The sequence below is a fragment of the Populus trichocarpa genome, chromosome 18 (genome assembly GCF_000002775.5).
Source record: "Populus trichocarpa isolate Nisqually-1 chromosome 18, P.trichocarpa_v4.1, whole genome shotgun sequence".
NCBI lineage: Eukaryota > Viridiplantae > Streptophyta > Magnoliopsida > Malpighiales > Salicaceae > Populus > Populus trichocarpa.
In genome coordinates, this window is record NC_037302.2 from 13,686,078 (window position 1) to 13,697,743 (window position 11,666).

Sequence of the window (11,666 nt, forward strand, 5' to 3'; positions counted from 1 at the left end):
TGCACGCGCACAGTCCCTCTTTAAGTATCTCGGTCTTCGAATCAAAGCATCAAACTAAAAAATTCTCTCTCAAACTTGAAGGAGAGCTTAAACATTCATCAATGGACTGGAAGAGCACAGAGCAAGCATCGATGGAGCGTCACGCACCGAATCACTCCTCCTCCACCTCCTCATCAATTCCTGCAACTGAAAACACTGTTTGGGCCGACGCGTCGCCTCTCCTTGAAACCGTTTGTAAAGGTCTCCGATTTAGCTTCTATTTTTTTAACTTCTTAAAACTCTTTATTTATTTATTTTTGAGTTCCTGAAATTTGTAAGAGTGAACTAGTTATTTCCTTTTATTATCATTATCATTATTTTTTTTCTTCAATTTGCGCTGTTTTTATCAAGCATTTGATTTAGATTACTGCTCTTATAATGATTAAAATTTGAATTTTCTTTAATGCTTAATTAATTAACACAAAATGTACAATGCTAATCTTTTTTTCTTTTAAATGATTGATAGTAATTCTGTTTTTAATATAATGTCCTGTAACAGAATTACGCGACGGTGAGCTAATTCATGGCGAGAATTTCAATCTATATGCTGCAATGTCTGCTCTAGAGGTTTTTTTTTACATTTTCATTTTAATATGATATTATTTATTTGATTAGTGATTTATTTTTGTGGTTTAATTTTTGTATCGATTGATTTTGTTAGATTATGGACCCGAAGATGGATTCTGGAATCATCAACAAGTATGCTTCAGTTGATGAAGCGATCGAAGACGGTTTGGCTCCTGTACCTATTAGCCTTGACAAAACTGTTGATGTTCAGTGCATCATTGACATCATCGACCAACTCTTAGCGTGTGAGGTATCATAGTGTTGTGGTTTACTTTCCTTACTGATGCATCAAGTTAGAGGGATCAAGAGAGTCTCGTCACTGTTGAATGTGGAAGTTCCTTTTGTATTATAATTTCTCCGGCATGTATGCTTAAATATAATTGCAATGTGTTCCCTTTTCTCTGTGGATTTAGTTTATCAGCATTTCTCTATATCCATTTCTCATTAAGAAAAGCAAAATCTTTGATAAAAATAAACTGCTTTATAAACACACGCTCGTCCATGCGCACTGAAATTTGCATGCATTAATGATTACATATGCCTAACGTGCAAATATGAGTAAATATGGGTGTTGCTTCTTCTCTTTCCCTGTTCTTGCCTACTCTTGTTTCTTTATAAATACATCATAAGTGGCCCTGGACTTTGGTGGGTTGGAAGGCCCCGGGGGGGGGGGGTAAATCCTAATGGAATGCTTTTCGTTAATAAAATAATGTTATTAAACAATTGTCTTTCATGGCAGGCAACATGGCACAAGGGTCACTCGTTGGCACAGACTGTTTTTTCATGCGCCTACCTTCTGAGACCAGAGAGGACATTATCACATGCCCTATTGGATTCTTATTGCAAAGTCATCCGTGCAACGTGCAAGGCAGTGACTTCAATTGTCTCAGATGCACGCACACATGAAGTAAAGTATTTTAACAGCTCCTTTAACTCTGTTTATTTTTGTATAATTAATCAATGATTCCTTTGTTTCTTCTTTATTGTACATTATTGCTATCTTAATATTAAACTTTGTGTTCGTTGAAATGGAAAAAGACGTCGCATGCTTGGATATTTATTTATTTATTTATTATTATTGTTTCTCGCTCTTATTTTTATAAAAGCATGATTTACAAATTGGTTCTTTGGCAGGAAGAGGATCTGTTTACAATGGCTTATGGTCTTCCTCTGAACGTGGAAGGAGATGAAAAGTGCTTGTCGTTGTTAAATGCTGTCGAAGAGAATATTTCTCGCCAGCTGCGAGCTTGCAAAGCTCTGCCCTCCAAAAGAAAACCGTTAGAGGGTATTATTCTAATAACACATTCACTTTGAACGGAGGCAGTTAGGATAGAGGGGGCATGTCCTTTGAATTATTTTGAGATTAGATTTTGAAAATCTTGATCTCATTTACTTGTCTAATCACTTTATATGTAAACTTGGGACTTTCACACCAATTGCGCCACAGTGGGTTTTTTTTATTGCTACTTTATGGGACTCCATATCCTCATTAGCAGTCTACTGTTTCTTGTATTTACTGGTAAATGATTATTTTTCCCTGCAGAATTAGTGTTTTTAAGAGATGAATTGCAAACTCCAACTTGTTCAGTTTAGTAAGATTTAGAAGTGTATGCTTTCTAATCTCTGATGCTAATTGATTTTCATTTTAAGTTCACTTGTTACATGAAAAAAAAAGGTTGTGTTTCATTACCATTCATGTTTCCATCACGACCTTTTAGTGCTTGGCATGAAATATCAACGTATCTCTTTTAATTAATGTGGTGATTTTGTTGATGCAGATATAGAGCCTCTACAAAATAATTTTGATCTGGAAGAAGGCTACTGCAAAGCATTGTTATGCCGCTTACGCTTTCGTAAGGTCTTATCCTGTGTTTGCTCTAAAATAAGTGTCATGGTTGATATGGATCCTGTCTATGCATAATTTTCTTTTCTTTCAGAATCTTTGCGCATTGCATGAATGTTCATTGGATTGGATTTATTTCTTTTCTAATTGAGATACACAAATTCAGTTAAAAGTCTTGTTTGGCTTGTGGTTAGATAGAAGATTCTGGAGATGCTGAATATCAGAATTTATCAAGGTGTCAAGGATTTAAAACACTTACTTTGATTTCTGGTTAAAAAATCTCAAGCTGTTAAAAACAAATGATGAAGTTGTCATTTTGACTGTCACTTTTGGAAGAGTTCAATATTTTCTGCAGTATTAGGGTTTTCTTTTCCTTCAATATTGGGGAATTAGTGACATGATTTATAACTGGATATTCGCATCCTTTCTGCTCACCAATTATCTACTTTTTCTTATTTCTCCTGGCTATTATGCAAATAACTCAAATTCTGGTTCCTGATATCTTTGTTTTCCAAGCATGCCTCTTCTTTATGTCTTCTCTATCCTTTGCTCACTTTCAGAAAATATTGTTTCCCATGAGTCAACTTCATCTTTTTTTACATGGTCCTTTGCACCACACTTATTTTTTGTGGTCATCATATTCTTACCATTTTTTCCTCTGCTTTCAGCACTTTTGCCATGTTTTAACCTGCATGAGGCGACCTCAAGGAAGAGGTCTAGAGTTGGCAAGAAAACATATAGCTTCCTGCATTTCAGAGCTAGGAAGCATTCTTAACTCAGCAGAATTCCTAATGTCTAATGCCTATGGAACTTGCGAAGATGGTACAGAAGATAGAACAACTGCTTCTGGCCGTCAAGCTATTGGGTTTGATGCTAATTTAAACAGCAGAATTTCAGCCCCAACTCCACCACGTTCAATTAAAATTCTTAGTTGGAAAAAGGTTAGAACTTTATGGTTAGGATTGTTTTGTTTCTCCATTTTTTATTTGTTGATATTCTTTGTCTTTCTGTTCTTCCAGGCCATCGAGTATTTTGAAAAACTTCTTCATCATCTAGATATCATATGCTCATACCTGTTGGACCCTTCTTTGGATGTTCTTTTGCGCTTTGTGGCTCAATTTCAAAAAGCACAACCTGATTTGGTTGCAAGAGTGCATCTCCAGGTTATTTGGACTTCATCCACAATATCTTTGAGATGATTAGATGGATGTTACTGGGTTGCTTCCTTGTTTTTGAATTCCTTAACCTTTTTTATTGACACAGGTTCTCATCATATTCTAGAGAATTATGCACTTCACTTTTTGTCAGAGTATTAACAGCCCTGATTATTTTTATTTTAGCTGAAAGAAAAAGAAAAGAAAAAGAAGAGGAATATATATGTGTTGCCATTTTGTTGCTTAATGTAGATGTGTTACCATTTTGTATCTCTGGAGTCTGTTAGGGAATGCAGTATTGTTTGTTCCTTGAGTTATGCTTAGTGTTTGGCATTCTAATCTTCGGTACTACTTCATCTTCCCATTCTATTTTATCTTGTCAGTTCACCTTGTTCCCCACTTTGTACGAGATTCTTTTGGTAATTCCTTCATTATATTCTGACCCTGAAACTTGACAACTTGTTACAGCTTCTGTTGGTTCAAGATGGAAAACTCTATGGGCGGTATCCTATCTTAGCTGTGATTATTAGAGCTGCACGGTTGCCTGAGGTCATTATGCGCCATGATATTCAGAAGAATGAATATGTTGTGCAGTTAGGACAGGTGAAGACAATTGTTATCTGTTATTATATTCCTTCAATCACATAAGTGGCCACCTTATGATGTTCTTCACTAGTTAAAGAAACATTGTTCATTACTATATCTCCATTCCCCATTATATATTTTTGAAATTGCCTTTCCATTGTAAAAATGACCCTTGAAAATGGCATGTTATTAATCATAATAGCTAAGAGGTAAATTTGAAAAGTCATCCACTATCATGTATCCTATTTAGGATGTGGGCAAAATAAATTGAAATATCATGAAAAGTGATGGCAGTCAATGCCATAGTATCATCTAATATTTTTGCATTATCACATGTTATGCAGATAGTGATCAACATGCTCAAGGTTCTTTGCACAAATGCTGCATGGCAGAGGCGTAAACTTGGAAAGATTTTACAAGATTGGCGGGCTATCTATGTACAGGTTTGTGATCTTCCTTTCTGTATTGTTTTCTTGGGCTATTTGTTTCTGTCCCTTAAGCAAAGCTCCTTTCAAATGCGTTGTTTATTTTAACCACAATGCATTCTAGTATATTTATTGAATAGATAATAATTGAGTTTGACTTGCCCTGAACCTAAATATTTTTGTGGAAATGAGTAATGATGCTTAACCTAATCAAAATTGTACAAACTATCATACAATCGGCCTGTCTACATAAATTATGAAAGTGTGGCATGTCTCTTGTGTTAGTATTTTCTGTTTAGAATTTTGTTTACTTATTTTTCATTTTGGGCTAGTTGATGTTTATGGTTAGTTGGTTACAATGCTTTAAGTGCTTGTTTTGCTATTGCAGTGTTGTCTGGTCTTCTCCAGCCTCTAACCTTCAGTCAAAACCACCTTATTTTGTTGAAGTATCTGGCTATTTAAACTTGATGAGTGTCTTGCAGTTTGTTGATTTTTATTAATTCTTCAAAACCAAATATTGATCATATGGTTAAAGTATCTGCTTTCAGAGTTATTTTGGCAGAGATCAGGTGGTGTTTATTCTTATGCTCTACATCTGTTGGTTAACAGCTAGAGCTTGCATTCAGAAAGGAGTTTGGAGAAGGCTCGAGCATTTCAAATGGCGAGGTATGCTGCTCTCTTGAGTATTTGACTCATTGTTGTACCCAAAAAAGGGTTAGCGTATAAAAGGAAATCAGCTTCTTATCATATAAATAATTCCAATAGATACATACAAACATAGTCATTTAAATTGTCAGTTGACTATGTAACCAAGTGTATTGCCTCAAGGGATATGTTCAGTATTTGTGTATTCACCATTTGGGTCCTCTAAAATACTTGTTAGAAAATGGAATTGCCTGAGGTACTTTACTGTTGTCTCTCTCTCTCTCTCTCTCTCTCTCTCTCTCTCAAAGATAAAAACAGAAAGGCCAAAATCATCTTCTGCCATTGCGAATAGAACATTAAGTTTTATAGAATGGATAATTAACGCAACCATTGTGAGAAAACTAACATGTATAAAGTTGTATTGGAGATTCTGAATATATTACGAGGAAGATGCAACTGTAATTGGACACTGTCCGAAGGTAGTGCAGAAATATTTTTATTGTTTAACCATGGTTATTATAACTTGATTAAATAACGAAGTTGTCATCTACAATAATTTTCATTACAAGGTTTTGCATGGATATTGCCTGTTGAGAGGAGGGAGCTTTGTTCTGGGACCTCATTTGTCCAAACTTGATGATACTTGTATGATTAATTCTTTTTCCATTTGATTCAAATGAGAGCAAAAGACAATTTAGATTTTAGTTTTTTCCGTTATTGGACTAGATATAAATGGGTATCACAAATCTTTTATCTCCACATTCTACCAGTTCTGTTATGTATTTAGTTTCTGTTCACCATTGTCATAAACTGGGATGCTTATTTTATAGAAGAGTTAAAATATATTTGGTTTTGCAGAATGCATCAGCAGGAATATTAAAACACATCCTCATTTGGGTGGAGGAGCAAACTTATTGGATTGCCCATCGATTTCTCGTTCTTGGTTTCGAATTGGAGCTCTATTCTCCCAGCGAATATTGCATGGTGTATTGGTATTTATATGTTGTCTTGATCAGGCTTGCAGAGAAAACACATCTGAAGATGACAGTGAGTGATGGCAGTGGTAGGCGTACCTCTACTTCTCACTTGTTTTGTTTTCAAGGATAGAGGTTAGGATTTGGGAGCAAACGAGTTTGTGAATCATGTTGAATTGGAGGCATAAAATTGCACTAAACAACTCTGCTAGATTGCCAGCTAGAGGTTTCAGTCTAGGATTTTTTGCACTTAACAAGGGAAAAACAAAATAACAATTGACTAGATGAGCCTGCAAATGAACTGTTGCTTAACAGGAATTTGACATATGGGTTATTCGCAGTCTCATCTAGCATTTTCAGACCATTGATTGAACAAAAATGGCCTACTGGGCCAATTTAAGTGTGGGCAGACTATTAGTGCTAGGATAATAAAGTATTTCTTATATTCCACATGCAATTGTTTCTGCTCTGGTAAATCTACCTAGCATACAGCACCAGCTTGTTTTATTCATGTTCATCTGTCAATCAGCTAAACAGAAGGGAAAGAAAAGAAAGGATTCTCCGAAAGATCTGGCAAGAGAAGCTCGGATCCCACCAGCAATCTCGTTTCTTCAATGCCAAATATGTCTTGCTGAGGGGCTCGCACTGGTACATGTGCCTTATTCTTAATGCTTGCTCTGTCTCATATTGTTTGTCCATTGCACAAAAAGCTAGAATTCCATAAAGAATTAATAAATTGCAAAATATTAACTTCATTCAATTCACAGACAATTAAAAAATCTCTTAGTAAACCTGAAGTCAATTCTTTCGAATAATTAGAGATAGTAATTCTTTGTGATTGAACAACGAACAGGGGGGGGGGTTTAGTTCATGAGTTTATGCATCCATTCTCGAGAACTACCAGACTTGGTGTTACTGTATAGAATTGGTCATCTTTTCCATTTCATACGCCCTTGCTTCTAGGTAGTTTGAACCCTAGTGAATCTGAGATCATATGCTTCCATTTCTTCATATAAAATGTTTTCACTTCACACCATTTTCATCTCAAAGGATCTAAAATACCTGTTCTATCTGTCTAGCTACTCGCTGCTCTGAGGAATGAACTGATGGTCTTACAATCTCCCAGCCCGTTTAATTCTGAACATGAGGTAAAGTGCTGTGTTGCCAATATAAATGATGCCATCTAGATCTTTGCACTATTTTTTATTCGGTCATTGAGCAAAAAATAATTAGCTTAGCCATCACAGAAAAGTGTATCATTTTTTGCACAGAAGCTACCATAAGATGGCTTAGTGATATGTTATTTCCTCTCTCACCAAATTTATTTATTTTTTCCAGAGGTTTATACAGCATTTTGAACTTCTACAAAAAGCTTGTATCCCTGATCTCATTTCATACCCCTCGTTCAAGGAATCCACTTCCAATGCTCGCTTCTCCGTAAGCAGTCTATGATTGTTCTAGTTATTGCCTGCATAATCATTTCTTATACAAACCTGAACGGCTTTCTCTTTCTATCTATAGAGTTTGGTTATGTATAATTACTTCAAGGATGCACAGAAGATTGCAAAGGAGGTCAAGAGTAGTTTTCTTAATGACCCAGACAGATTAGCTGAACTTTGCATATTGGAGCAGGTTGCAGAGCACAATAGTGTTGCCCTAAATGTGATTTCCCGAGTCGGAGCTCTTGACCCGTCCCTCAAGGTTTCTTTCGAGTTCATCCACCACCCATGTTTTGCCACTGTTGTTGTCAAGAGATCTTGAAGGTTTGTTTTTAGGACCATCAATTTTGAAACACTAGGCAATTTAGTGAGGTGGTATAGCAATTGTAACATTCGTCCCTATCAATTTTCTCCATTATTTTTATAGCATTATCTCCAAAGAGGAAGTAAGTAGCATCGTCGACTGTTCTCTAATCTTTTATTTGTATTGGCAAACAGATCGCTAATTGCACCATGGGAGGCCCCCCAAGTTTACAACATTGGGCTGAGCTTTTTCAGCCGAAAAGACAACCAAGCCCATTTTAGTAAAATAAAATCTAGTAATAGCCTTGTAAGCCAATCATCTCCCTCTATGAGTTCGAATCTTAAAATTAGCGTTTAGAAAGATTTATTAAATTATTTTGAATGTAGCAGGCCGAAGTAGTGAGTGTGCTTTGAAGATCATTCGAGGGACCTGAGCCTTTCTAGAATGCTTCAATCTTTGCACCAAACAGACAGCCCTGCCAAAATCAAATCTTGGACGTCCGGAAAGTGATCAAACGGCTACAATTTTTGTCAGCGTAATTTAAGGTGTGCCAGAAAGTGGAGACCGCTATCAACGTCACTTTCAAATAAATTCTTTACTTGGATAGATTTTTTTATTAGAATCTTTACTTCGATAGGTAAAACGAATTTGTTTTTATTCTATGGTTTTGGATCCGGGCTTAACATCAAATTGTTAGAAAAAAATATTTCATGAATATATTAATTTAAAAATAAATGGATGGCTTTAAGAATCTCAGTCTCCATGAATCTGCTTAAATAATTTAAAAATGATCTAAAATGCGGATTGTAAAAGAAATTTGAATTTCTTTGGAAATATATATATATATATATAAAATTCATTATCAAATTTATTTGAATAAAAAATAATTTAAATTAACTTGTAAGAAAATGTATAAAATAAAATCTTATCTTAGAAAAAACCCAAATTATTATAAGAATATTATATCAGTTTTTGTTCTGTAAAACAAGAAGGCCAACTAGGATGGACCACCGAGCATGAAAGTGGGCGCAGACACCAAAAGTGAAAGCAGAAATTAACTGGACAAAAGCTGTCCTGTCATGTCCCTGTCAATAATTCAAATCATGGGTAGATCTGTTCTGTGTGTAAACTCTTTAATGTTTTTTTACCCTTTTTTTCCCTCTTACTTTCATTTCTATTTTTTTTTAATTTAAAGGTATAGTTAAGATTTCAGATATCATTCTCTAATATATTTTTTTAGGTAAAAATTCTTTGCAATTAAAATTTGTATAAGTTCATATTATATTATATTTAATTTTTATCAAATAAATAGGGGTGATGAGATTCGAACTCGTGACTGCTTGTTCATCAAGAATATAATACCATATTAAACAATTATTTCAATTTTAAAATTTAAATTTTTAAATAAAATTTATATTATTTTTTAATATTGAAAACTCACCTTCCCTCTGCTGCTAGAGTGGCAGCCACATTTTAGAATCACTGTAGCAATGGTGGCTGCTCATACAGCTGTGTTCCTAGTGGCACCAACTGCGAAGGTGATTTTCTAACAGCTTTACCTACCACTTCGTCCAAGCTGTATTACCTATTACTTTGTGTTTTATATGTTAGACATGACATATATAATATGATTTCATACACACTTTAGATAGCATAATACAAGTTGTTATGAGATATTTGATGTGCTTTTGAATATAATAAATTTTTTTTTAATTAGAATATATCTCCTATGAATAAAAATAATTATTTTTCAATTTGTTTATCACTCATTTATTTTTAATTTGGTAGAGTAGAACTTCATCAAGTTTAGTAAAATGAATTTTCCACGCAAGGGCTTGAGTGTTTTAGTGCGCGATGACTTTTATTTTTTGATGCAATTTAAGAATGCATTTCATTTAAAAAAAATATTAAATTGATATTTTTAAATGATTTTAATATGCTAATATCAAAAATAAAATAAAATATAAAAAAATTATCTTAACATATTTTCAAGTGAAAAATACTTTTGAAAAATACACAACACCGCAATACCAAACACATATTTAATTTAATTTAGGATTTAAATCTTAAATAAAAAAAAAAGAAATTAATCTCAAAATAATCTCGTGGATATAGAAACAAAGAAAAAAAAAATAAGCAAGCTTAGATTCCAAATTCAAATAGAATTGAAAATATAAAAAAATAGCAAACTAAAAATGAGATTTAATTTAGAGAAAACAAAACTTATTTTGGTTCTCTCATGCATCATGATTCTTATATTTGAGATGGTAGTGTCATGAAGATGTTAGGGGAAATTCAAATATGATGCCTTTAACCTTTAGCTGGCCAACACTATGATAATCATAAATCTCTCCTGTTTTTTACCCAACTTTCCCTTTCACTTCTTGCTGTTCTAGTTCCTGGACAAGAAATTCTCACCATGGAGTAATCCTAAAGCTACATGCTAAGATACAAGCATCAATAATTCAATATTATAGGTTTGAATTCTCACACATACAACATTGTTTTAACTTGTGGTAGAGTACTTTAATGGCTTACATTTTAAGAAATGATCAACTTCTATTACCTCTCTTGTCTTTCTCTTCTTGTATACATAGATTGCTAGGAAGTTGTTTTTTCTTTTTTTTTTTCTTATTTAATTAAGGACCCATGTGTTGGCTTAGGCTAGCATCACTATTGCTAGATTTAAAAGCTCAATTTTTGGTTATTTTCCTGCACCATAGTCAATATGATTATGTGCTTATTTGTTTTTATATTTTAAAAATGTTTTTTTTAAATAAATTTTGTGTTTTTGTTTTAAATCAATATTTTTTTTAATACATTTCTAAATAAAAAGTACTTGAACAATTAATCTGCAGTCATGTTTGGATTCATTTGTTGCTACTAATTAGTAATTAGTAGCTATGATAATTTAATTCAAACTAGATATTTAATTGAGATAATTTAAATGAATGATTTTTTTTAATAGTTAACTTAATAAATAATGAAGAAGACTTGTATATTATTAATATTAATCCAAAATCCAATCTATTTTGTTGTAATATATATATTATGTAATATATATATGATAGAAATATAATCCGTAGATAAATATTTTTTAAAAAACAAAAGTGTAATAAATATTTGATTTTTTGTAAAATCTAAAGGGAAGAATATTAAAATTCATCGAATCTCAAATAAATTGAAAAGACCTTTTTTCATATACCGAATCAATCAGGCACATGTATTTCTATCACAAACGCTGACTCTTGAATAGTTGCATATGTGATTTTATAAATTTATTAAGTAATATCAATTTTACTAAAATATTTATTTCTAAAATCTTTTCCCCCAAAAAATTAACATTAATTTTATCAATAAATCCACTCATTCAATGCATAAATTAATGAGCTAGAATCTAGCAAAGCCCAGATAATTAATGCCACTTAATCCATCTCTTAATATTATACAATATTTTTTTATATAAAAAAATCTCAACGTTGTAATCGCTTTTTTTTTTCCTTCATAAAACAATTTATCATTCACAAAATCCTCACTTGGTAATTAATAAATGCATTATATCTTCAAGAAAATAATAAATTCTTAAAAATAGACAGAAAAAAGCAGGATTTTTACCACCTGATTTGCACAGGCAGAGGCTATTTCTAGCGAGGGGACAGACAGTGCCACGGTGGTAGTCCATCTTCTTACA

At 33.2% G+C, this 11,666-nt stretch overlaps 1 protein-coding gene across 5 annotated transcripts; it reads left to right on the forward strand.

Annotated features, from left to right (window-relative positions):
* LOC127904680 (uncharacterized) lies at nucleotides 1–8,726 on the forward strand. Of its 5 annotated transcripts, none has more exons than XR_008057978.1 (18): nucleotides 1–240; nucleotides 539–606; nucleotides 701–856; nucleotides 1,346–1,513; nucleotides 1,741–1,891; nucleotides 2,385–2,464; nucleotides 3,118–3,390; nucleotides 3,469–3,612; nucleotides 4,072–4,206; nucleotides 4,533–4,631; nucleotides 5,223–5,279; nucleotides 6,117–6,321; nucleotides 6,762–6,880; nucleotides 7,312–7,380; nucleotides 7,571–7,669; nucleotides 7,754–7,995; nucleotides 8,170–8,281; nucleotides 8,362–8,726. XR_008057978.1 is itself a non-coding variant. In XM_052448814.1 (16 exons), the coding sequence occupies exons 1-16, from the start codon at nucleotides 102–104 to the stop codon at nucleotides 7,991–7,993; spliced, it is 2,202 nt and encodes a 733-aa protein (XP_052304774.1). In that variant the 5' UTR covers nucleotides 1–101; the 3' UTR covers nucleotides 7,994–8,127. The 5 variants fall into 5 exon arrangements, 1 of the variants encoding a protein (XP_052304774.1); XR_008057977.1 differs by having other exon boundaries at nucleotides 8,365–8,726; XR_008057979.1 differs by having other exon boundaries at nucleotides 8,170–8,270.
* Nucleotides 8,727–11,666: the final 2,940 nt, after the last annotated feature.

What these genes read in the sequence shown, in the direction of transcription:
- LOC127904680 (XM_052448814.1), top strand. Translation starts at nt 102, where the DNA reads ATGGACTGGAAGAGCACAGAGCAAGCATCGATGGAGCGTCACGCACCG. An exon ending in GCCGCTTACGCTTTCGTAAG is followed by an intron (nt 2,465 to 3,117) that starts GTCTTATCCTGT and finishes CTCTGCTTTCAG; the next exon opens with CACTTTTGCCATGTTTTAAC. An exon ending in CGAGCATTTCAAATGGCGAG is followed by an intron (nt 5,280 to 6,116) that starts GTATGCTGCTCT and finishes TTGGTTTTGCAG; the next exon opens with AATGCATCAGCAGGAATATT.